Raw genomic sequence first — 26,244 nt, forward strand, 5'->3', positions numbered from 1 at the left:
GTTGGAATTAATTTAATATTCTCCTATATTTATTCAAATAATAATCAAACATTATTTAGATACTTAAGAGTTTTTCAAGTACAACATAATATATATATATATATATATATATATATATTAAATCATTATCATTTACATAGAAGACAATGATGTTTGATTATGTTTGAATATCCATTTAATGAGCAATACATGTATTCAAGCACCTATGTATTCATCAATTTGGCAACTATTCAATTATGAAGATGATTATTATTTAACTAACATATGTTGCAATCACTCTTGATATTCTCACCCTATACACTCCTTAATTCAAATCCTTATATTTTATAAAACCTGTAGCACTTATTCTTACAACAATAAAACAAAAGTAGCAATTGAAGACAATTCTAACTTTCTGGTAGAAAACATGGATTCATTAATGGACAGTAATGGCCTTTGAAGTGATGTATCCAAGGATCACAAACCTAAGATGTGACAATAGATGACTATCAAGGAAGCTCATTTCATGTATCAAATGGTCAACTACAAAGTAGTTACAGTATTAGTGGTATAATCACCATTAATGTGTATATACCATCCTCTTCATTAACCTTCAAACTCTCAACCATTGTGCTGCAAACCCTGTGATAATGTTTACTCTCACTCTCTTTCATGTATCTGTGCTTCAAAAGCTCCTGCTTTCTCTCTATTCTTGGCCAAGAACACAGATACATTTTTATTTTTACATTCTTGAATAAACTAAAATGGTACATGTTTCTAACATCTATTACACAAATATTAAAAAAATATAATTATTGTAAAGATATTTTTTTAAAGAATAATAGAGAAAAGTTCAAATGTACAAGAAAGAATTGATGAAACACTAGCTGTTAAATAAAAGTTTCTGAATAATTATCGTGGACACAATTTTGTGTTATGTTGCCCACGTACTGTAATATATCTGAAATGATATTGTGATGTGTGAATGAAGAGATATTATTTTATATTGAAATTAATACCATTGGAAAACTTAAATGATAATCCTTAATGATTTATTGGAAATTGTTTGTGTTTATTAAACACATTTTTTATATTAAATAAAATAGTGCATGAGTTGTGTATTTTTTCATCCATAAACCATCAATACAACCAGTTAAAACTGACCTACTCAAACAAGTCAACTTCATATGAATTACAATAGAAAGTTCAAGACGTTGGCTGCATGAATTTAATGTATGTTTCATACATTCATTATGCACAAATTTTATTGCATGATTCCAGCATTTGATTTTATTTCTAAATTTTAAAAAATGTACCCTCAAACAAAATATTGAAAACATATGCACCCACACAATAACTCTACCGCTGTACAGAAAGTTGACATCAACATCTACATTTCTTGCAAAACAACATTAAAATTTCCAGTCTCTATCACGTTGTAAACCAACATCCATGTCCACCATCAGTATAAATAAACAATAATTCACAAATCAAAGATATGGTAGTTACACGAATTCAACAGTCAACTATTTGGAACAAAATCACAATAAATACGTCAATAAAACACAAACACAGTAAAAAAGATTAAAAATTAAAAAAATCTACAACCTTCTCACAGAAAAATATTACAAAATTTTAAAACTTGTTTACTGTAAACGAAAAAATAGCACAGCAAAAATGACTCAAGCCAGAAGGGAGCGAGCTGCAAAACCGAAAGGGACGTGCAGTAAACTGGTCGGAGCATCAAATAGAGCCCACCGGAAGACTCCGACCTTAGGCCTGGCGGTAGAAACAAGTGGCGGAGGATGTCCGACGAATGAACGAAGAGACACCCAAGTTGGGACCACTGACGAATGAAACATCCACAAATTGACGAATGAACACTATTCATCCTATATTCGACGAATGATAACGGAGCACATCCACTGTCGGCGAATGAGTGACGAGACATCCAAAAGTAGATGAACGATAATAGTCAGATTCGGTAATAGATGAATGAAGAGAGGCGCATCCTCTCCTCGTCCCAACACGAGGCTGGTCTCGCTTGGCTGGCTGGCTGGCTGTCTGGCTGCCCTTGCTCCGTCGCTTTGCTTACACTGTGGACAGGGCTGCGGCAGCGGCAGTGGCAGCAGCGTTGCCCTGACCAAGTCTGACTCCCTTCCCTGCCATCCGCGCCGAGCCGAGCCGAGCCCAGTCGAGTCGATCCCTCCCTCCTTCCCTGTTTCATCATAGGCGCCAGCTGCATCATTTGCGCAGCAGTCCTCTTGCTCTCCCTTCAGTGCTGCTGGTGGCCGCTTCTAGCGCTTCTGGCACTGATCAGTGCTGTTCCTTGGAGCTCGTTTCGGCTCCTTGGCAGGTGGGTTTAAGTAAGTCCTTGGCCCAGTCGCTGGCATCGAGTTTTCGTCTGTGCGGTGTTGTACGTGAGATGAGAGTCGCATTGCTAGCTAAGTTCAGTCATAATGTGGAGTTGGGGTGGGTTAGAATTTGGTAATGTCAGTTTTGTGAACGCTGCCTGGAGATCGATGTTTTGGGTCTAGTTGGGTGGTAGATCCGTGAGGTGGGTGGCGACTAGTGCAGGTTGCATCGAATGTGGGGTGTGTCTTGTCATGCTGGTGGCAATGAGGGGACTCCGGGGTTGCATTATGTTTTTGTAGTGTTGGTGCTCGATTGGTGTCGGTGGGTTTTAGTATTGCTATTGGTTTGCGGGTGTGGGTTGGAGTTTGTGTTGGGTGTTGGATAGAGACCTCATACTCTGTTTTTGAGCTCTCGGGGAGGATTTTGTAATGCCTTTGAGGTCTGGATGTTCTTGACAGTCATGTGGTGTTAGACTCTGGTGAGAAGATCAGGTGTAACCTGGAACATAATACAGTGTAGATTCTATTACGTTTAGTATGAGAATCGAAACATTGATCTCTGGGAGGGGTTAAGAGAGTATGGGAAGAGCAAGTGTTGCGAGATCTGGGTCTGAACCACGAGTGCCAGATGCTAGTACTATATCTTCTTGGTTGAGCGAAGCCGTACGACTGTGTTTACGATTGCCTATGCGGGTGCCCCCATAATGAACCTTTGCAAGTCGAAAAGCACCTGTAGTTCGAAATGACTGTAGGATCTGAGACGGTCTGGTGACTCAGTAGCAGTGGTTTCTGTACTTTGTGGATCTTGCTCCATCGTTAAAACCTCATTTTATCGGATAACCTCAAATGAGCAGGATGTCACGACTGGCACCAGTACTACCCTCGCTATCACGTAGCATTGATTCTTGTGAGATTTTTTTGTGATTTTAGTCATTTTGAATGTCAATGTATCGGCTCAACGATTGCTTCTCCTTTGCTATCTGTGTCATCGCACATTTGTCTCGTGTAGTCGGTGTTACTACCTTCCCCTGAACTATCCTCTACCTTTTTGCAGGTTTTTTGTCAGTGACAGATTCATCATGATGGCTGCGAGGTGCAGCATGTTGGGGCTGAGTATTGCGCCGTCAGGACTCGAAGCACCGGTAACTCCAACAAGCCGTCCACAAATCTTGCATCGGTTGCTTACCCGTTTACTCAGATTCAAGAAGTAAATTCTTCTTTGGATGCGCTGCTTTACAATGATTGCTGCGATCGATGATGTCTGATGATGACCGTCTGTTTGAGATCGCAGAGATGGCCAGGTTGCAGTCCCACGCAAAGCACGAGTGCAACATTTTCCCTCTCAAGTGGGCTCAGAGGGCTAGCTCTTCCACCTCTCAGAGTAAGGGACAACCCATCGAATCATTCTTAAACCGTTACTTGGATGACTACTCGATGAAATGGCTCAGCTATATTACCAGGAGTCGCCGATCTTTCAAGGAATCAGATGTAGTCAGTTGACCTGAACATATTCAATTTTAAAGTAATTTATACTGGATTTTATTTGATACTGATTTTTTATCCGTTCACATTGGATTCGATTGTCCATCAGAGTCAGATAGTGCAGAAACCACGCGTCCTCCGAACATGCGCAACGGCCGCTCCTATGTCGACACAGTTCACGAAAATTCCTGGGTTTACTCAGATTGGAGAGCCGGTGGGTTGTAATTCTACCCTCCTTTCTTTACGTTACGCTATTAGTTTTGCATCGTCGTTGGCAGCTGTTTCGATTCATCCTAACAATTCATCGTGGCGCATTTGACCTACAGATCATTGACCCACTTACTTTAAGTGAAGTAGTGAAGAGCTTGCCAAAAGAGGTATATGGTTTGAGCTGCTTTCCACGACTTTGAACATAAGCATTGCACCAACCAAGCTTGAGTCGTTGCCCTACCAGCAGCACCCATTTAGACGAACGCAGAAAATCCTAGATGACCTTTGTCCCTACTGCTTCTATTGCAATTGATAATGACGTGCTCCGACTTGCTTTCCCTTGCAGGTATTTGAAATTGACGATGTCAAGGCGTGGAAGAATGTCGCAGTTACCCTTATAGCTGTGGCTCTTGGTTACGCTGCTCTTGCAGTTTTACCATGGTATCTGTATCCTGCAGTCTACGCATACCTGGGAACAGCGATGACAGGTCTTTTCGTTATCGGTCACGATGCTGGCCATAACTCTTTCTCAAAGAATCAGCTTATTAATGACATCGTAGGAACAGTGATGTTTATGCCGCTGATCTTCCCGTTTGAGCCCTGGAGAATTAAGCACAACACTCACCACGCCCACACCAACAAGTAAGTAACTGGTTGCTGCCTTTGATGATTTTTAAAATAAGGTACCTGGGTAGATATGGATAGAAAGAAGCTGCAACAACTCTCCGATCCCAGGGTTTCTCCAATTTTTTTAAACTAATGAACTCGTGGACATCTCATCCTAATTACAATTCTTGCATTTGAATTGTCAGGTTGGTCATGGACACAGCATGGCAACCATTCAGGCCATACATGTATGACCGTTCGAAAGGAGTGGCAAAATTTATGATGGAGGCTTCCATGGGACCCGCTTGGTGGTTTGCATCTGTTGGACACTGGCTTTTCTGGCATTTTGACCTATCGAAATACAGGGCTCAAGATCACAATAAAGTGAAGGTAAGTATTTCAAGCGTTGATGTATTACATGGAATGTTTTTCATTTTAGTCCGAGGCCATTTATAAGATTTATCATTATCTCATACTCAGCATGAAATGCGAATCTTAGCATGTTTTGGTTAAGGTTTTCTTGTTTTATCTGATTCAAGTGTTTCATCGACGAACCGTTTATCGACATACGGTTTGAGACATTTACGAAATTGACCTGGACGATTGTTTGCAGGTAAGTTTGGCTGCCGTTGCTGCATTCGGCGTTTTTGCTCTGCTTCCACTGCTATACTTCACTGGTCCTCTGGGCTTCGTGAAGTGGTGGGTACTGCCCTGGTTGGGTTTCCATTTCTGGATGAGTACATTTACACTAGTACATCATACCGCACCCCATATTCCTTTTAAGCAGTCCCGTGAATGGAATGCTGTTGAGGCTCAGCTTAACGGTACCGTTCACTGCGAGTACCCGGCATGGTAAGTACTCACCCCTGCATGGACAGAAATTCTGATCTTGTATGCTGCGTGGTCAATCTCGAAGGCGTCTTATTCCAACTGGAGTGGCTGGATTCTTATTTATGTTTTTGGGTTGCTGATTCAACTTGACAACAATTCAACGTAAGGGTAGAAAGAGTGCATCGAAACTGAATTTACATCTCGTGCAACTGCAGGATTGACTTCCTCTGCCATGATATCAGTGTCCATATCCCTCATCACATCGCATCGAGGATTCCCAGCTACAACCTTCGCAAGGCCTATGCCTCCCTTCAGCAAAATTATGATAAGCACCTCAATAAAGCAGAGTTCGGGGTTCCCCTTATGACTACTATTCTAACCCAGTGCAACCTATTTGATGAGAAGAAGAAGAAATGGGTGAAATTTGACAAATCAAAGCGAGACGAAGCCTCTTTCGAGACTGCGATGGAATAGTTCAATAAAGTAATGTTTCACTATAATCACCGCAGATTCAAGTGCTTTTGTATGATCGCACAGTAATTTGACAACATAGGAACGGATGGGTTAGATCCTTTTGACTACCATCCCTAACGACAAGATGAGAGTTCCATAGGTGAAAGTTAAGTAGTTTTCACATTGGTGACCAAAACTGCAGAGTTTCTGAGGGGACTGACTCTGATTCCGAAACACAAGGCTAGTTTATCAAAAGTTCCCTTACGTTACTTTTGCAGCGGAAGATTTGTGGAGTAGAGTGATCCGAGGGAATGATATTCAGTGGATTCAGGACCACAGAATGTGGAACCAGAGATGTAACATCATGATACATAAAGCTTCTCTGTGCAGGAGCATAGGCTGCAGCTTTTGACGACGCGAAGGTTATCGCATAAATGCAACATGCAACCTGTTATCGCGTAAAGAGCTTATTCATAGTGTTGTTGGTAACCACCAAACGATAATCTCAGCAATGTCTTCCACTCCCACTTCAAATCAAACAGATCAGTACAACTACTCACAACCTCGCAAGGATATTATTTCACAAACACGTGCCCAATTCGATAGCAAAGTGAACGAGTCTAGAGCAGTAACATCTGCCTATGTCATAAACCCAGTGACTTGAAAACTCTTATTCTTCGCAAATTGGTAACGTCGCAATTCGTCCCTATCTCACCTATACAACAAGGAAAATTATCCCCTCACGATATTAGCATTCTAATTATCTGTCAGTGCCCCAACACACTATCACCAGTGAGCAGCTAACCTGGATTCTGAAAATTTCCTAAAGTCACACCTTCAAACCTCACGCAGAGAACAAATATCAATGCACACAAGATGAAATATTATGGACGTAGCGCCTGATATCTTCTGCGTGCACGATTGAGCCCAGTTAGTAATCGTGTGTAGATTGTCGGTCAGTCGTTTTTAATACAAACACCTTCTCATCTGTTAAGCAATTATCATACACCTTTCCCCCATCCTCCCCTCGTTTTAGTTCAGAATGAGAATAAATGAAAACGACGAAAAGCACAGAACGCAGTCATAGCTGAGAATCGAGTCCATCCCTACAAATCACAAGCGAGAATCACAATGATGTTCAATCACGCACTCCGGCAAGCACTTTCGTGCCACCTGGTCGGCCGTAGCACATACTTTAGTATAAATTTATCGGCACACTGGGGCTGGTCGGCCATTTAAGTTGCTATTCCAGGCTTCGAAGGACTATTATACATGGGCTGAGAGCTTTGACCGCCTCGAAACCAGGGCCCATGTCGCCACAACAGTACACCGAATCGTGCAAAATGCAAGGCCCACAAACTTTTACCCATCGGTATTCCTTTTTACCTCCGTCACAATCCAGCTCCCCAACGAAGAAGAAAAGTGTACCAAGCTTTGCCTGTAACCACATCTCGAGATTTTTTCTTCCTCATCACTGCCTGCTCCTCCACAACACCTCCCACAATACAACACACGGCAGCTCGAAGCCTGTGGATCATTCCCTGCACCGAAGTTCATGCTTCTGCCGTGAGGATCCTCTCTTCTCGTTTGCACCTTGTCGGGCACTTGAACGCTGGCTTTGTGTGCCTGGATCTGATCCTGCACTGCCTCGGTTTGAGATTGCTCAGACCTCTACTTTTTGTAGATCTCAAGCTTGTGGGATTAAGCAACAACCCCATGTGAGTCGGTCTTTGTGTAGGTGGTCTGGGACAGATGTGTCGGGGGGAACAGAACTGGCTTGAGGATTAGTTGGAACTGCATCTTTGCACCATTCTTGCACATGGAAGAAGATGTGGTTAGTGGTCAAACTAGTGTGGAACTGGAGTACAAGCTTCCTTTACAAACTTAATTGATCTTGCCGCTAACTTGGAACCTGGTTAGCATTGCACTTTCAACAAGTGAAATTTGGGGGAGACTTTGTGTTAAGAAGTCTCTCTGGCCATTGATTTTAGGAGCTTACGTGTGGACAATGTGGATACACAGAAATGAGGTAATTTCTAGTCAAAAAATCCAGTATGGCAATAAAGTAGAAGGGATTATATAAATCCACTTCATCAAGAGTGCAGAATTCTGTCATCTTATAATATTATAAATGAGTCAAAAAAAGATACCATAACCTGAGAATAAATACAGAAAAAAAATTCATAAGCGTAGATTAAATTTAATATGCTAGCAACCTTTGGAGAAGGAGAACATGTCCAATGAAAAAAAAAAAAAAAAAAAAAAAAAAACTCGTGTTTTATATTATTTTGTAAAAAGGTCTACTTCCTCACAATCCAAAAATAAAACGAAACAAGTAATGAATTAGACCTCAATTTATTCCATTCAATTCTTCTACACTAGACATTATTCTTGGCAACAATCTTTTAAACCGGTTTTATTTTTGTAAGATGTGGAGGAAAGTCTCAGATCCATTTCACCGATTTCTTGTTTTAGTGTTTATAATCTCCCTGAAATTCAATACCATATGCTTTGACAACGCTGTTTGTCTAGATATTATAATTTAGTTTATCATCCTTCTTTTCGACAGCTATTAATATATTGCATATCCATCATTGTGTATGTATGTATGCATGCATATATATATATATATATATATATATATACATAATTGTAAAATAGACTTTCCATTTTGTAAAAATACAAGACCATTTAATGAAGCTGAAAATTCAATGTTTTAGAATGTAGAGTTGCAAATCACTCTATTACTTTATTTCTACCCATGTATGCAAAGATTTACTCTATGGAAAAACATTTATTCATTCATGTCACACCAATTTATTTGGTTACGCAGGATACAATTGTTAAACTAATTTGTAGAATGTACGAATTCAAGCAATGAATTTTAATTTTTCTCAAATAAATCAAATCAAATCAAATCAAAGATCTAAAGCACATGTTTTACAAACTTGTTTTATGAAAAAAATTCATAATTTTTTTTAATAAAAAATAAAAAACTTGTTAAATCAATTCTTGCATATATATATATATATATATATATAACTTATTCAATATTCAAATTTACAGTTTTATTAAGATCTCAAACAAACATTACATGTAAACAAAATTGACTATGTAAGCATCTGTGTGTATATATATATATATATATATATATACACACACACACACACACACATATGGTTTAAAATATATATATACTTATATCTACTACTCATCAATGATACGTTTTAGTTTATAAAAATGTACCCAATATTATTATCTATATATATATATATATATAGGCACACACACATTATGTAGGAAATGTATTCCCCACTTTTTATGACATGTGTGTTCGAATATATTCATGTGATCAAACTTAAAATTCTTTGGATGTTTCCAAATAAGGACATTTTATTCTTTTCAAATCATTCTTTCTCAGGAATTTTAAGTAATCCACTTGTGTATGGAAGAATGTTTTGTGCTTGATTATACCTGCTTGAATGAGCAACCAATCAGAGCCAATTCAATACGCTCTCTATTTTCATGAAACATAAACCTTTCAATGTTGTGGGTTCATAAATTTTCCTTTGAAGAAACCTTTTACTTTTTTTTCTATCTGCAATACTTTCGATTGTGTATGTACGTACGTACGTGAATATATAATTACGGTTCCCGTCACTAATAGTGGATGAATGAACCTGAATACATTCGTCAATTTCATGAGACTCACCTATTGCCGTGCACTCATGAATACGTATACAGACAGCAGCAGATGATTGGCTGAGTCCCCGGGAAAGCTGACATGGCTCCAACTTTCTTTTGATTTGGGAATGGAGCCATGTGCCCGCCCTTGCTTTTCCTTTTTTCCTTTTCCTTTTTCTTTAAAGTGGAAACTCTAATTCCCAGGTCCTTCATGCATGCCTGTAAGTCAGCATACTAGAAGCTCATCTCGTGCATTCTAGCATTTGTTATCTCAAACAGTTGTCTTAAATGTTTGGAATAAAGGCATTAAACGAGAACAAGAAAATGAAGGAAATCTACAAAACTAATTACTTAGAAATTAAAATTTAAATTTGTAACTTTCCTCTTCCACCTACTCAATTTTTCTTACAAAAAACCTAATTAAATATCAGGTATTTCCAGTAGCAGTTACCAATTATATATATATATAGATATATATTTATTTATTTGTTTATGGGAGAATATGACAAGACACAACTTTTTGAATTCCTTTTGATTGGTTGTAATGTATAAATTTCTCAGTTTTAGCCAATCAAAGGATTTGGAAGTTGTAACCTTCTCCCTCAAATACAAAGACTTCTTTAAAACACTATTGTTTACTCAATTTCAAGCCAAAAATTGGATCTCCTTGGATAATAGTTGACAATCTTGAATGGTGTGCCCTACAGGTTTCATAATCCCCTTCACAAATAATGCCACATGTATAGATTTGAATCGAAATAATTTGAAGAAAGAACCCTCTTTCAATAGCAATTGTGAAAAAAAAAAGAGAAGGATGAACAATAAAAAAAATAAAAAAAAATAAAAAAATGAAAAATATCAGAAACAAACACTGGGAACAATAAGAAATGAGAAGGAATGTCTACTAAGGAGAATAAGAATCGTTGCATGGACCTCAGAAATGGTGAGATTCCACCTAGAACTGGCTTCCATCACCAACTGGGCCTTGAACATGATTGTGGACTATGATAAGGAACCCATCATTTGATACTCTCATGTGAGGCATCATCTGGCTTCTTTATATTGATTTTTTGTCTCTTTCTCAAGCAAAGTCCACAGTTTTCCCTGTAAACTATTATATGTGCTTTGACAAGAGAATGGAGGATGCCCTCATTCTGAATGCGGAACTGTGGAGGAGCACTTTGCTGGAGCTGGGGCAGAGATGATGGCAGGGGTCCCTTCAAGCCTGCCCGCTGCCCGTAAATTTACTCGCTTGGGGCAGAGTGGGCAGTTGTTTCACCAAACCCACTTTGGACTGGCAGCCTTAGTCCCCCAATCATTGTACTGGCCATGGTGGCTCCAAACCCACCATGGCCAAAATCTGAAAAAACTGACCCAAAAACACTGAAGAAGAAAAATATATTACCCTAAATATAAAAAAAAATAAAAACAAACAAACCTAGGGCTCAAGAGTCTAGGGGAAAAAAGAAGGGGTTAGAAGGAGTGGGCAGACAGAGTTGTACTACCTGACATCCTGCCCGTGGGCAGAAGAAAAAAACAAATGATCCTCGGGCAGGTGTTGACAATTTTCAGCAGCTCATTGGAGGGGGAGGGGGTGCTGTGGAGCTTGTCCCTCCGAAGCTCGGCTTATTTTCCTCTGCCCCAGACTTTGCCCCCTGCCCGGGAGAGAAACTCACCCGTCCCCTTCCTTACCCTGCCCGTCCAAAACCCGGGCTGAACCAGCACCCGAAGCCACCTCCCCAATCACGAGAAGCCAGCTGTCGCAGCCGACAGTAGCTCGATTCCAACTTATCCTCTGGGTGCTGACCAAGCAAAAAACTTAGCCCCGAAAACCCTAAAGGAATCAAGTAAAAAAAAAAAGTAAAAATAATAAAGACACTGGATGAAAACGTAAAAGGGGAGAGGTAATTCCCCCAGTACCATAGGCCTGTGTCCGACCGTAATCAGCTCAGAATCATCAATCTTTTTAGAAGTAAGAACCCAAGTAAGAAAATAACCCATACGGTTTGTATCGGGAACCAAACGTTCTGTCGCGTTCCCACAGTATCTGCTCTCAAGACCTTTGAAGACTTCCTTGTTCCCTTTGAGTTCCCCAAACCAATGTGAGCCCTAGTCATGGGGGTGTGTTGTTGCCTTGGAATGGAAGCCTATTTTCCCCCTCCTGGGATCTTTGGGAGACGGTGGGAGTGTTCATCTTGCTTCTCAACGAAGGTTTGTGTCATTTTTTATTAATTAATAATATTCGTTTGAAAGTTAGAGATTAGAAAAATAAAATAATCGGAATTATTGAATGATAGCATAGAAAATTATGCACAATTTCTTTAAGAAACTTCAAACAACCATATCTTGTCGGGGTACCTGCTCAAATTGAGCAAATAAGCATCCTATCTGTAAAAGATTATGGAGTACTTAATATAGTGCTTTGAAATTCCAACATTCTGGTCATGTTTTTTTTTGTTTTGTTTGTTTGTTTGTTTTTTTTTTCTTTTTTTAGTTTTGTTTCATCAGTATATTATAAATAATAATAAAAGTGAAATATCTTGTTTTAAGTTTTTTTGTTAAATAATTATAATGGGTTGATTTATGTGCATGAGTGATTATGAATATAATTTGTGCCAGAAGCAAAAAATCAATACATAAATAACCATATAAATACATAAAAGGAGTTTGCAATATTTATTTTGCTGCCATTGTTATTTTTTTGGTTAGTAATTGAGATTCAGTACTGAGGTATCCTCTCAATACTTCAGATTACAAATTCCACAGTAGACACATTAAATTAGAATCAGGTAAAAATAATTGATGGTTTCAGTTGGTCAGCTTTTTAATTTAAAATCTAAGATTAATTAAATATCTAAGTAAAAATTCGAATCCATACTGATAAATTCTGTAGAATATGGTTTCAATACATCAGGTATATATATATATATATATATATATATATTTGGTGAGGATTCATAAAATTCATGAAAATTCTTTTTGTATATGTTAAATTAGCAGAAAAATAGATTTGAGATTGAATTAATTAGTTATAACTGTTTGAATAAAATAATTTAAAGGTTTGAATCTCAATTTTTTGCCAACATGATATTCATCTAATTACTCAGAAAGAGTTCATACAAATTGCACTAAAAAATACATGAGTATTCTATTTTTCATTCTGAACATAACACAATACAGTATATTTGAAACATGTGAATTTGGAATTTAGAAGAAAGCATAAAAGAAGGAGCGGTCTTGAAGTTTTGTAATAGAACTAGTAATTTAAAAAATAAATAAATAGAAAAGTTATTTTGAAGGTTATATTGTGGAATCTAGTGCTGAACTGCTAGGAATGTTTCTTTCATTTTATTTTTTGGCAAAAATAAAGGGGTGTCTCTAAAACTAAGTACATTTTTCATTTTATTCCTAATTGTAGATTTATTCTTGACCAAGCTTTTGCAAGTCTTGTAAGAGTGGAGTTGAATCTTATGTGTTGTATTTGCTAAGACAGTACCTAAACATAATTAAGAATGATCTTGCACGTGAAGGGAGGAAATTAGTGACATCATCTAGAGTTGTTAATGTTCTTATCCACACTTATCGCATATCTATTTAATTGCTTTACAGTACATGAGAGAAATATGCTTAATAATAGTAATAAATGTTTGCAAAGTAACTAAATTTAAATCTTCATGTTCAATTTTATTTTTTATAGCTTTATTTTATATTCTTGTGCGTAAAAACACAACTTTTGTGGTGCTTTGCTTATACATTAATTAAACTGATTACATATTCTTTTATAAGTTAAATAATACAAGGTTATTGTTTCATTTTTAAAATCTTTAAAATTGTTGAAAGTAGTTTAAAGTTTCAGGAAGTATTTTTTTCTTATTTTTTAAAAAATAATAAATAAAATAGGACTCCCGTATTATACTGTAAAGGGCTATTTCAATTATATACCACAATTCAAAATCACAATATATTTTCTTAGATTTATTTTATATAACAATATAAAATAAAATATCTCATGAACAAATTTAGTATACCTTACTAAGACAAATTATTTTAAAACTTATAATTATTTCTGTTCTTCTTGACATAAATAATATTTATATTGCTTATTTAATATCTCTTGATCTCAAAACTTATATATATATATATATATATATATATATATATTAATCAAGTTAAATGGAAATGAAAATTAAGTAAGAACTATGATTGTAAATTGAATCTCTAAATTTTTTTATTTCTAATTTTTTATTTTTTATTTTTATTTTCTATAAAATAATTATACAAAACTTTCTATTAACCACCCATAAACCATATCATAACATTTGATATATTTGTATGCACCATCTCTTGTTAATTGCACCATCACCAAGTTTATACCAAAAAAAAAAAAAAAAAAAAAAAAAACCACAAATATTCAACACTTTCAATCCCTTCTCAATTTTGCACTTTGAAGAAAAGAAAAGAAAAAGAAAAAACCACATGAATCAAAACACAAATATCCTAAGGCTACCAATGAAAGACACTACCATAGAAGGTGAGCCCTAGAAGAAAAACAAATCCTCAAATCACACCGCCCATAACAACAAGCACTCTAAATTTAGGACAGTGGTAACGAAGCTGCAAGGACCCTGCGGGCGTGTCGTTACGTGGCCGCATCAGGCCGCGGCAGCGGCGATGATAGCGGCAGGGGGCAACGGCAGTGGTGGAGACGACGTGTCCGGCGACGCAGTCCTGGGTTCTGGTGGAAACGGAAGAATCCACCCGTGAGGACAAAAGGGCGAAGTGGGGAATGGGAGGATGGAGAAGGGGAAAATTCTGGACTCACTGCAGCAGACATCGTCGTCATCGTCAATCGTGCATTAATCGCGGTTTTACCAGACGGAATGGCGAGATAATTTTGCGGGGGGAGCGCAGGAACGGAGGGAGGGTGTGTGAGTGTGTTAGAGAGAGAGAGAGAGAGAGAGAGATATACGGTGCTGCTTGCATCGATCCGGACAAGCGGCTGAAGTGCTGCTGCAGTTGAGCCCCATGACGGCCTAGAATTGCGCAAGGGCAACGGAGACCTGGTCGTTGTGGGCTAGCCAACTTGTTGGAGCTTGTGGGTGACTGGAGAGGGCGGGTCTGAGGGGGAGTAGACGGAGCCGGGGGTGTGGGGCCATGAGAGTGGCTGTGTCTACTGGATTGATAGGAGGCAGTGGAGATCTTGCCATGGGTCATCGCTACCCCGACCTCCTCGGCCAGTGCCTTATCACACTCTGAAAGAGAAAGGAAAGGGTCAAGTGTCGAGGTTCCCCAGCTGATGGTTGCTGGCTCTTTTATTATTATTATTTTGTTTTGTTTTGTTTGTTTGTTTTATTTTTTTTGTCTTCTCCCTTCAGAAATTACAAGACCTGCTGCTTTACTTGCCAGTCTCGGGTCTCGTTGCATCTTAATTGCTGTTCCTTCTTCGGCTTGGATGCATTTCAATCATCCACTCAGCTGGTGGATCAAGCGATCGAGTGCAGCAACTGTGTGAGAGAGGGCTGCGATCTATGCTTTCGTTAACAGTGATAGTTTAGCTTCTGGGTCGTGGTTTGTGCGGTGTAGAGTGTGTTTATTTTTGTCTAGGCAGCGAGAGGTGTTCTCTGAGGTTTTATCGCACTTGTGTTGCGAGGACTGATTGATGATCTGGTAACGTTGGAGAAGTCGCCGGAGTCGTAGTTAAGCTACGGAGCCTGTCAATCTGTCAAGATGCCCGAGGTACTAAACTAGTTTTCCCTATCTAGACTCGCCATTTGCTGGTCTTGATTGATTGATGTCGAGACCTGTGACTCAATTGCTCCGCATTGGTTTCTCACACTATTGTCCTTGAATACTCAGCACATCCTCTGCACTTGTGTGAGCATGTCGGTGGCATGATCGGTGAGCATTCATGCGTGAATTTGTTTTTGTGGAGGAGTTGTGAGAGCTTAAAGACCTTGAAGCTTGTTTTCTGTGGCGTCCCATGATCGCGTTACATCACAATGTTACATTTTAACGCGAAAGTGATCTAACTTTGCTCATCGACTATGATTGCTAGTTCCACAATTTGAAAGATTTACGTAGTGCTCTCACTTTTCGACTTTTCTGTATCTTCAATCCCCAGAAGCGTTTTGTATTGTCTGTGCGTGAGGGTGATCCTTGAGTTGAAGTTCAATGCCATTGATTAATTTCGAGGGGATAAACAGTGATCTTGCAATCTCCGTCTGCCTATCTCGAAATTCTCGTAGCGGCGGACGATTGCCTCAAAAAATCGTGCAAGAGCTAACGAAGTTTGCAATCACACACTTCCTTTCTTTCGTCACTCTACCTTGGTTTGTGGCTTTTGGCGACCGCTTACGCATCTCACTATTTTCTCCTCCAAATTGAAGATTCATTGGTAGCTCGTGGTTGCATCCTGTTTCATTGCTACAGATCGGCGGTGCTGCAACTTTTATGTTATTTTTATTTTCTATTGATTTAAGTTTTGGTTTTTCTCTTTGTTGGTTTTCTTTTTATCCTCCTCAGTCAATTCGCTCGAAATTACCTTGATTCCTCTCAAACAGAGTTTTTAGTGTCCAGTTGACGAGGCAGATTTTGGAAGCATCCACAATCTGCAAGTAACGTCTACGTGAGCAATTGTGGGAATAATTCTTTCAACCCAATTATGAATGCTGACCTGTCACCATGGGTGCAAATGTTGATTGATGATGCAGACAGTGGAAATCAGGACGGTGGTGCTTCGGGTGATGCTGCACTGCGAAGGTTGTGCTCACACCGTAAAGCGAGCTTGCGCCAAGATTCCTGGTAAGAACTCCCCACCTCGGTCCTTACCATTCAGATCATGGGTACATGTAATGCTAAGTGCTTTGCTGAAGTTGGATTTCAAAGTGTCGTGGGAGTCTAACCGCAAACATGCTATTTGGCTTTTGCAACAGGTGTTACAGCCTACAAAGTGGACTTTCCAGGGCAGCTGGTAACTGTGACTGGAAATGTAACCCCAGAGGAAGTGTACAGACGCATCAAGAAGACTGGAAAGCAGACCGAGCTCGTGCCTCCTCCACCTCCTGCTAAGAAAGAGGAGCCCAAGAAGGCGGAACCCAAAAAGGAGGAAAAAAAAAAGGAGGAGAAGAAGGAAGAAAAGAAAGAAGAAAAAAAAGAGGAGAAGAAAGAGGAGAAGAAAGAGGAGAAGAAAGAGGTATAGCAACTGCACCTGCACCTGAACTGAAACTATACATCACTCCTGAAAACCTTCTCACCTGTTCAGAAATCAGTAGGATTACAAGCTGCTACTCAATTGATTGCAATCTGTTTTTCAGAGTTTGTTTATCATATGAAGTTCACTCATTGTTGAGTTCTGCTCAAGTACTGAACAACTATGAATGACCCAGGAAAAGCCAGCAGATGATAAGGCTAAAGCAGGAGGTGGTAAGAAGAAGAAGAAAGGTGGAGGTGGTGGAAATGGTGGAGGAGGAGGAGGAGGAGATAAGAAGGCTGATGCTCCAAAAGCAGAAGAAAAGAAGGAGGAAAAGAAAGAGGAGAAGAAAGAGGAGAAGAAAGAAGAAAAGGAGGAAAAGAAGGAAGATAAGGAGAAGGAGAAGCCCAAAGATCCACCCAAACCTAAGGAAGAGAAGAAACCACCACCCACACCCGAAGAACTCTATCCCGTCACCTTTGTGCTTGGCCAAGATTACACTAGATATTACTACTATTGACATAACAATCAAGCAAATTAATCTTAGATCAACTTGTACAATTACTTTGGTTGCCATATTTTCTAGAAGCTAGATGTAAAGGATTGTGTCCAATTACTATTACAAACTTGAACATGGCAACCAATGATGCTAATATCTAGCAGGAAAGTTTTGAATCAATCTAAGATGATTTTTGTCTTTAAATATCATTGGGAAAAATAAAATAAAATAAAAAAATCACACATAAATACAAGAAGTAGACACTAGATGCTAATGGTTGATGTTACATATTTTGAATTATGAGACATTTTTTATAGTTTCTTTACAAACAATAATTGGTATAAGTCTTAATGATAAGTTTTGGTTGTAGCAAATAGCCTTAAGCTTAAAGAAAACCTTTACAAGTATAAACTTTTTAAAAATAATTTATCTTCTTGTGTCTAGGATATCTATAGTTTTTGATATCCAACTTAATATGCTTATACAAATTTTTATATTCAATTTTTGTATAAGCATATTAAGTTTATATATAAATTTATGCATATGAAAGTTTATATATAAATTTTTGACATCCAACTTAATATGGTTATAAAAAGTTGTGCATACTTGCATAGTCTTATGAAAGTTTATATATAAATTTATGTATATTAAAGCCAAAGCCAATATACATCATGGATATTTGATATATTCATGGAAAATAACAAAAATACTTGTTGTAAATATATAATATATTTATAAAAAATATATTAACTACAAATTGGTTAAAAAATACAAATAACTATTTTAAAAATTAAAATTTGATTCGATACAATGTTGGATAAATTTTTTATATAAAATTATTGTTTTTAAAAAAATATATATATATATATATATATATATATAAATAAATAGAAATAAAAATTTAAAAATATAAAATTTTATACTATATTATAAAATACATGATATGAATAAATTTTATATATATAAATATGGTATAAGACATTATTAAGAATAAGATTTGGCACTTTTTCTCCACAAAAATACATCCTTTACATCTCCAAATTAATTGTAACAAAAATAATTACTAAGGCCTTCTATGAAACAAATTCTTTTATATTATTGCAATTACAAAAATCCTTATTTAAAGCATAGTGTAATTGCAAATGATAATGAAACAAAGACCATTCACAATAAGAACATATATTTTATAACCTATAAAATCTTAGAAGTAAATTTTTAATTAAAATAAATTAATAATAATAAATATACTATAAGAATGATTATTTTTACTTCACAATTTATACTATAATCTACTTCACATACTATAATCTATTTCATTTCACAATTTAGCAAATAATTTATTAAGACTTAGCGACACCTAATCAAAAATTCCAAAACCATCAACATATTGAATGCTTCATTGGAGTAAGAGTGAATAATATATACTATTCCTTGCATAATATAGTTACATTTTTTATTAGTATTTTTTTTAGTAACATTAATTTATATAACTAATAAAATATTCTAAAATCTTAGTAGAGATTAAATTTATGACTTTAAGATTGTGACTAATGATAGTAAAATTAGGTTGACAAGTTAAGCAATTAATATTGCTAATACTAGTCATATTAACTTTATTTTATACATAGTATATTTATTATGCTAAGTTTCTTTTTATCATATCAATCAAATCATCTATTAATCCATCATTTCTAGGTAGCACTAGAAATTTTAAGATTAACCTAGTAGCTTTGAAAAATAAAATTTATAGTAAATAAAAATAACTTGCAGTACACATCTTTTAAAGAAAATTCCAAATGTAACAACAAAACCAATTTGAATAACTAAGACTACTTCAACATTATGAATTTTGTACTCATGTAAAATTTCAAAACTCTATTTCTTATCCACATGTGTTAATTAAAATGTAATATATATATATATATATATATATATATATATATATATTTATACACATTTAAAATAAAAATAAAAATGTAAAAGTAAATACAACCACTAATAGTTATACATGTTTAAACCTTTTAATAAATCAAAAATTATTTAAGAAATCAAATATAAACAAATCTTTTTCACAGTTAAGCAAACAAATTGAAAGAGATTTCTTATTAAAATATATGAGAATAACTTCTAATTTTCTAATTAGAATCTATGTATGATCATTTTTATTTTATTAGAAAGAATGGATGGTTGCATTTTAAAAAAGTTAGTTCTATATATGTCCTATAAATTCTATTAAGATTCATTGATTCCACCATTAAGAACAAAAGTAAAATATTGTCTAAAGAGAATTAAATTCAAAGCATATTGAAAGGTTCTTATGCAATTCTAGTAGTAAAAATCTCACTTAAATTTTAGAATATAAAAAAACCAATCTATGTAATTAAAATATCTATAAAACTAGAATGTCATCCAAACATAGTATACATCAAACATATTCAGATTTTTCTAACTACCATTAACAAAAACATCTAAAATATTTACTAATTACATTTATTACTACACTAACAAATGATTGTTAATATAATTTTTATTACTGAATTCTACTATTAGATATTATACAATCTTCTTAAAAATGTGCTTGTATTTTAGACATGGAACATATGAGATTGTAATTATCTTCTAATATAGGCAATACAATTAGACAATGTATCTTAGAAGTATCAAGAACCATCAATGTAATATAGAAAGATTTAGCAACAATAACTTGCATGTTAACATATAAATCTTTTTTTAGAAATAATTCTTATTAGTCATTTGAATACATAAACATATGTCAATCACTAATGCTTTAAATGAAACATATATATCTTTAAAAGCACTTAGCTAATAAGATTCAAGCACAATTATTTTTATGACACAATTGTTTAGAACTAAAAACTAAAACTCAATAAATTTATAAAGGTGTAAGAATTAAGAGTTTTATGTAAAAGTGTATTGCTTCCAAAAAAGATCTTTAAAAGAACCTTCAATAATAGCAAGAAGAGTCAAAAGCCAAACTATGGCATTATTATAATAGATAATACCAAAGATGTAAGTTAGAGGTATAAACTCATAGGCAATAGTTTTGGATTGTGTCTCTATTTGAAAAATTAATAATGTTGAATTTCTTAAATTATAAAATTTAGTAATATTTTCTAAATTTTAATCTTTTAAAATTTAGGAATTTAAAACTCAAATTTGAACCCTAAATTCTATACTTTGTCTAACTTTGAGTTTTAAACTTAAATTAAAATGAATTATAGTTAAATTTTGTAAACTCAAATATGTCTCGAGTTCCAATTAAACCTTGTGAGATAAAATTTACAAGAATATATTAAAAGTCTTCTAATTTCTTATTTTGTTGAAAAAAATTCTATACAAATAATATTTATTTATTTATTTATTTATTTATTTATAATAAGATTTTATAAATCTAACATGCAAAATAAAACTTCCAAAGTGTTATTAGAAAAGAATTAGAAACTTTATTAGTTCCAATAACTAAGTATAAAGCTCAAACATTTTAGCTTTAAAATATCTAAAGTGATACTTTGCAAAAAAATAATATCTCAAACTTAATATTATGTTTATACTAAAACATCACAAACTGATGTCTACTTCTTTGTTAGTAGGAATTACATTATCAAGACAATGCATTTATATAATTCAAAAGTATAGTAGAGAAACCTAGCTTAAAAAAACTATTTGTACAATATAACCTCAATAATTATTGTTTTGATTGTAAGAGTCTTATCAAACAATCTATAACAAAATATTATAAAATCCAATAATCTTGTTGAAAATATCTAATTTACAAAATAAATTGCAAATAAGAGGATGTGATAATTAGAAAAAAAAAAAAAAAAACAAAACAAAACAAAACCACTGGTACAACCAAAATTTGTTACAATAATTCTATACAACTAGATATTTAAATTAGCCTAAATATTATTGAGTTGCCGCTGAGTAATCTACTTACAAATTTGTTTTAACAACTTTTAATGTCAATTTTTTTTTTAAATATCACATTCCCATAATGCTCCAAACGAATTAATTACTATGATTTTGGTTTGTAATTTTTTACCATTTCTAAATCATAAGAAGAAATTATCACACATGTGGCTTTATTCTTCTAACTCTTACCTATTTCAAATTCAATCCCTTTAATCTTTTTAGTAATCCCCATCTTACTAAAAACATATCTATCTATTTCTTTTGAAACTTACAATGTAGCATGTTGTTTTTATTTGCAAAATTAGTTTGTTACAAATTTCAAAATAACACAATTCAATATCTCTTGCCCATCAAATTTCTACCAAAACAACCAAATAACACTATTCAGTACCTCTTGTCCAACAAATTTCCACCAAAATAACCAATAACACTATTCAATAACTCTTGCTTAACAAATTTCTACCAAAATGACCAAATTTAATGTTGTTTTTATTTGCAAAATTAATTAGCTACAAATTTCAAAATAACACTATTCAATATCTCTTGTCCAACACATTTTTACCAAAATAGCCAAATTTAAAATGGATTGGGATGATTTTTTTCATCTCTTTTAGATTACTCAAATCTATCTTTCTACAAGCTTCTGATTGCCGAAATTTACCACAATTGCCAAACCTTTATTTACTTACTTATTTATTTATACATATACATGGAAAAGAAACTCAATAAATCCAAGAAAGGAAGAAAACCTGAACAAGCCGAAGTTCTTTAATCAGGATTGCGATGCGATGGGATGACAGAGGCGAAGGAGCGAGCAAAGTGATTCCAATGTCCTGAAATCACAGCATTAGGGTTTGGAGCTCTCTGGGTTTGTCTGCCAGTCCTTTGACCGCTCTCTTGTGACCAAGGAACGTGGTTTTCAATACTTGATTAGATAGGTTTTCACCACCGTTGGTCTTTCGCTCCATTGGAGCATACCTGGACTTGAAAACTAAAAAAAAAGAAATTGGGACCCCACATTCTTCTGTCCATGTTCATTTTAAGACATTCATTCCAACAATTGGGTCAGATTCGACTAAACTCGAAATAACACAAATAAGAATTACGGCAACAGCGAATTTCAAAGACCCATTAATTTTTAAGAACTACTAAAGGAACAAGTTAAAAGAATAATAATAATAATAATAATATAAAGTTCACTCTTCTGAAACCCTTGACTGCCATGCTATGCCTCCGTGGACGTGTTGAACCAAAATTCAAGCAATCGTTGCAGTTAAAACAAAAAATAAATAAATCAGCACGATTTGGAAAAAAGAAACACTCGTACAGAACCCAAAGACTGTAGAAAGAATCAATCCGATCCATGAGTCTTGAACATACAAATATGTGGAAATTGTAAATTTGAGACTTATAACCTAGAAATCCGGAAAATACTGTTTTTTATAAAAAGGATGATTAGAAATACTTCATATTCGGTACCGTATCCCGTGACCGTATTACGTATGGTGTGCTTTCCGATGTGGGCTGGTCACAAAGGATGGTTTTCGTAAACCCTAATCAGTTGGTGAGGAGGCTGCTGGAGTCTGCCTCCTCTGAATCTCAGCATTGGGACTAAGACGCAGGTGAAGTTCTCGCAGTCTGTGCATCATGAAGTCGGAGAAGAATCCGTTGGAGATGGAGGGTTTGTGCGAGAAGAAGGTGAAAATGGTGGTTCATTTGCACCCTTCGCGAGCTTCCAATGTGCGACAAGGAGTTCGCGAGATTCTGAATTCTCTACTCTTGAGGTGGGTAGGGAGGCTCTTTCTCATTCGGAAGTCGCACACCGGTGTCCGTTTTTTCTTATGTGGGTGGCAAGGAGTCTGCATGTTTCTGTCATCTTTTGTTTGCCCCTGCATCCAAAATTCTCATTTAAAGCCTGCGCCCAACTGTGTCAGATGCACCTTGTGAACGTTGTTGCTCTTGGTTTGTATTGTCTATACACGATTTCTTCACTCGGCATTCATTGGGAAAGTCTATAGGGGCTAGACTGTGGAAGCAGGAGGGGAGTGTTATAGGAGTCCTTAAACCCTGAACCCTGAGCTTGGTCTGCCACCATTTCTGCAGATGTTGATAATCTAGGTTTCTTTTTTATCATTACTGTCATTACTGTTATTATTTTTCTGAGACGCAGTGACTTCGGTAGCCAACACTGGGATGATGTGGCTGGTCTGGGCGATCGTTTATTTAAAAAAGACTGTTTGGTGGGATGTATGTGTAGATTCAATGAGCATTTTGAAGGATCAGTTCTGGCGCATTCGGATACTAAAATTCAAGGGCGCACGGCGATCATTTTGGAAGGATTGACACCATATTTTTGTGTGCGCTTGACGACCACGCTGCTTCTCTTCTCCCCAAAAGTTGGTATATTTGTAGGTATTATCTATCATTTCTCTTCATGAAACATTAGCGTAACTTGCTAAGCAGTAGATACTGGTCACATCTGATTTTCTTCTTACGTTTATACATCTCAGGTGTCCGTCGAGGATCCTAAATCGACTCATATGCAAATTTGTGTGTGGATTTATAATCAACAAGTAGTGTAGCTCCTAGTGCGCACCTACTTCGTCTTTAGGTTTATGAGCCTGTAGCCAGTGACCTCAATTCATGCGACTGAAATGCTCATTTTTTGCATGAGATCAGAAGGCAAGGTGAACAAAGTGGAAGAAGATTATCTCGGAGTGGTAGTTCTTGGACTTTTCAATGCTGCGATCGGCTCTTCAGACATTCGTAACGGGCTTGTCTATTGTGAAGGAATTGTGCGTGTGTCGTTGATCAAGTGCCTGCTCTTGGGGGATTTTAGTTTTGTTCCCGAGGAATTTTTTTGTCTCAAAATTACTCCATATTTTCGAGGTTGTTGTATTTTGTGTTATTTCCCTTTTTTTCAAAACTTTGCACAAAAGATTTATAAGTAATGTATGCAACAGGATGGAACAAGGGCATGGATGAATGAGAATGATGAACGTCACTGCATTAAAATCGGCAGTTCAATTCGATTCTCTGTGAAAAGGTTTCAACTTCGTCTCCCTAAATCTTTCCCCCTGAACATTTTATATCATTTTCATGATTTTATAGTTGATGTAGCAATGGCTTTGAATCTTTATTGCTTCAAAATAAAAATAAAAAAATAACAACCATGTGCGCTGTCCTGAGCTGACGGCGAGCGACTCTCCTTTGCAGTTTTCAGGAGAACGAAGAGATAGTAGACCTCACTGGAGCTCTACTAGGACCCCAGACAGGGTGTGTAGAATGGCTTGCATTACAGTCCGAGGAAAAACACGAAGCTGAAAGTACTCAAATGTATGATGCTTCCCTTGAGCATCCCCCTCTCCCTTCTTCACTCGGAGTGATACATGTAACTGAGATGCTAATAAATCTCCTGAATTTGTTGTTTTAGCGTTGCTAGGGCCCCTAGATTGCAGATTTAGCTAAGGTTCTTGTACTCCCAGGGTTTGCCAATGCCGATGGATGGGTGACTCGTTTCTGAACTTTCTGTGTCGCTGGTTGATGCTGCAGGCTTTTAGAGAATGGAGTTAAAAAGTCAAAACACAAAGAGAGCAGAAGTGCCGAGGTCGATGCAGAGGTGTCTGAAGGCATTAGTGAGCACACACCCAAGAAGAAAAAGAAGAGGAAAGAAAAGACTGTGACTGGTGACCACAGCAGCGTCAAAAAACGACGAAAGAGTTTGGACGTTTCCGCTCTCTGAAGAGCCCTGTTAGTGAATTAGCTTTCAGAAAATTCGAGACCCCCCTTTTTTCTTTTTTTCTTTTTTTCGATATTTTAGGTAGCACGAGTTGAACTCGCATCTGGCAATACAGTTTCCTTATTCATATTATTGCAGGACTTGGACTATTGCCCTAACCTTTGAATCTCACTATTCATTCTTCAATTTTTTTTTTTCCTTTACACCCGACAAGCTTGTGAGTTTCATCTCTATAATGCGTTATTTGAAAACTTCGTATATGTTGCAGTAAATATTCAATTGGTAATTCACATTTGTTGTGCACTCAAATAGGAAAACTAACTCTTTCTTCTATCCAGTTTAGTGTTACTAAATTACATTATGGGCTCATGATCATGATGCTACTTATTGTTGGTATGAAGTTTCATATTGTCACAAGAAGTTTCGTCTTAGCATCAGATTTTAGTGACGAAGTTTACACTTGTTTTGTTACGATTGGTTGAATAACCTATTTTTGTTGTTTTAATGCCTGCTTAACTGTAAATCATAATATTTCTGATTTTGCAACTTGTGTTATTATGTTTGTTTTTTGCAATGGTCCTACATCACCTTCGTGAATATATCAAGTGATTATAAAAGTGTCTAATATTGTTGGTAGAACAATAGATTTGAGTACGTTTATGTTATTATAAATACATCCATGGAATCTGAACTATTGCATATGACTTGTGTATTTTTTTTCGTTTAAGAAGTAAATCTAAATCTTCTAGTCCTCAATTTTATTAATGGCCTCGTGAAAGACATCTCATGGGTTTTTTTAAATAACCTACAAAATATTACCTGTGTTAGACTTCTAAATTGTTTCTAAAATAACATTTTTCATGACTCCTTCAGTAGTTTTCTTCTTTCCTTCCTTCTTGTTTTTCCTAAAAATTTTGACCAAACATCTATATCCACCAATTTATCACCTTGATATTATTCAATCGCATTTTCATTTCAAAATTAACATAAATGATTCATGCAAAAATTTACAACTTCACCCACCTGTTGCTCAAGCCAAGCTCAAGTATTCATCAAGCATTTAACTCAATTAATCCATTTAAGAAATATAATTCATTTAAAAATATGTAAATCTTTCTACAAGTCATCTTGTCACCAATCCACAAATACCCCTGCGACAGTTAAAAAGACCAACAATACTTTCAAAATTATAACTCAAATATAGAACCAACAAAGTCGTCATCAACATGAAACAGTTCATTATTCCATTGCGGGGGCTGGCAACGAAATCTGCCCGTTCGTCGTG

General features: G+C 35.9%; 3 protein-coding genes and 1 long non-coding RNA gene across 6 annotated transcripts; 3 read left to right on the forward strand and 1 right to left on the reverse strand.

Annotated features, from left to right (window-relative positions):
* Positions 1-1,656: 1,656 nt before the first annotated feature.
* LOC112292746 (uncharacterized) lies at positions 1,657-6,330 on the forward strand. Its single transcript, XM_024541544.3, has 10 exons — positions 1,657-1,786; positions 2,212-2,335; positions 3,388-3,475; positions 3,625-3,714; positions 3,925-4,029; positions 4,142-4,192; positions 4,372-4,667; positions 4,838-5,021; positions 5,245-5,483; positions 5,678-6,330. The coding sequence occupies exons 1-10, from the start codon at positions 1,657-1,659 to the stop codon at positions 5,934-5,936; spliced, it is 1,566 nt and encodes a 521-aa protein (XP_024397312.2). The 3' UTR covers positions 5,937-6,330.
* Positions 6,331-15,064: 8,734 nt separating this feature from the next.
* LOC112292000 (uncharacterized) lies at positions 15,065-17,491 on the forward strand. The gene is made up of 4 exons (XM_024540061.3): positions 15,065-15,335; positions 16,310-16,400; positions 16,532-16,791; positions 16,985-17,491. The coding sequence occupies exons 1-4, from the start codon at positions 15,327-15,329 to the stop codon at positions 17,306-17,308; spliced, it is 684 nt and encodes a 227-aa protein (XP_024395829.1). The 5' UTR covers positions 15,065-15,326; the 3' UTR covers positions 17,309-17,491.
* A 4,002-nt stretch (positions 17,492-21,493) lies between these two features.
* On the reverse strand, positions 21,494-22,101 carry LOC141046306 (uncharacterized). Its single transcript, XR_012219142.1, has 2 exons — positions 21,970-22,101; positions 21,494-21,578 (listed from the first exon to the last, which is right to left on the reverse strand). It is a non-coding gene; the product is annotated as an uncharacterized LOC141046306 (long non-coding RNA).
* A 691-nt stretch (positions 22,102-22,792) lies between these two features.
* On the forward strand, positions 22,793-25,145 carry LOC112292196 (DNA-directed RNA polymerase I subunit rpa43). 3 transcript variants are annotated; one of them, XM_024540450.3, is made up of 6 exons: positions 22,793-23,004; positions 23,478-23,632; positions 23,900-24,015; positions 24,184-24,266; positions 24,437-24,556; positions 24,773-25,145. In XM_024540450.3, the coding sequence occupies exons 1-6, from the start codon at positions 22,868-22,870 to the stop codon at positions 24,960-24,962; spliced, it is 801 nt and encodes a 266-aa protein (XP_024396218.1). In that variant the 5' UTR covers positions 22,793-22,867; the 3' UTR covers positions 24,963-25,145. The 3 variants fall into 3 exon arrangements, with proteins under 3 accessions (XP_024396218.1, XP_024396219.1, XP_024396220.1); XM_024540451.3 differs by having other exon boundaries at positions 23,900-23,940; XM_024540452.3 differs by lacking the exon at positions 23,900-24,015 and having other exon boundaries at positions 23,478-23,628.
* The last annotated feature ends 1,099 nt before the right edge of the window (positions 25,146-26,244 follow it).

The sequence above is a fragment of the Physcomitrium patens genome, chromosome 15, assembly GCF_059467195.1.
Source record: "Physcomitrium patens ecotype Gransden chromosome 15, ASM5946719v1, whole genome shotgun sequence".
Taxonomy (NCBI): Eukaryota; Viridiplantae; Streptophyta; class Bryopsida; order Funariales; family Funariaceae; genus Physcomitrium; species Physcomitrium patens.

Excerpts from the sequence above, each read along its gene's own strand:
- LOC112292746 (XM_024541544.3), top strand. The coding sequence starts at position 1,657 with ATGACTCAAGCCAGAAGGGAGCGAGCTGCAAAACCGAAAGGGACGTGC. Across the intron at positions 1,787-2,211 it reads AGAAACAAGTGGCGGAGGAT|GCGCCAGCTGCATCATTTGC; the intron begins GTCCGACGAATG and ends GTTTCATCATAG. Across the intron at positions 4,668-4,837 it reads CACCACGCCCACACCAACAA|GTTGGTCATGGACACAGCAT; the intron begins GTAAGTAACTGG and ends TTGAATTGTCAG.
- LOC112292000 (XM_024540061.3), top strand. Across the intron at positions 16,401-16,531 it reads AGCTTGCGCCAAGATTCCTG|GTGTTACAGCCTACAAAGTG; the intron begins GTAAGAACTCCC and ends CTTTTGCAACAG. Across the intron at positions 16,792-16,984 it reads AGAAAGAGGAGAAGAAAGAG|GAAAAGCCAGCAGATGATAA; the intron begins GTATAGCAACTG and ends TGAATGACCCAG.
- LOC112292196 (XM_024540450.3), top strand. The coding sequence starts at position 22,868 with ATGAAGTCGGAGAAGAATCCGTTGGAGATGGAGGGTTTGTGCGAGAAG. Across the intron at positions 24,016-24,183 it reads TTGTCTATTGTGAAGGAATT|GATGGAACAAGGGCATGGAT; the intron begins GTGCGTGTGTCG and ends TGTATGCAACAG. Across the intron at positions 24,557-24,772 it reads GAAGCTGAAAGTACTCAAAT|GCTTTTAGAGAATGGAGTTA; the intron begins GTATGATGCTTC and ends TTGATGCTGCAG.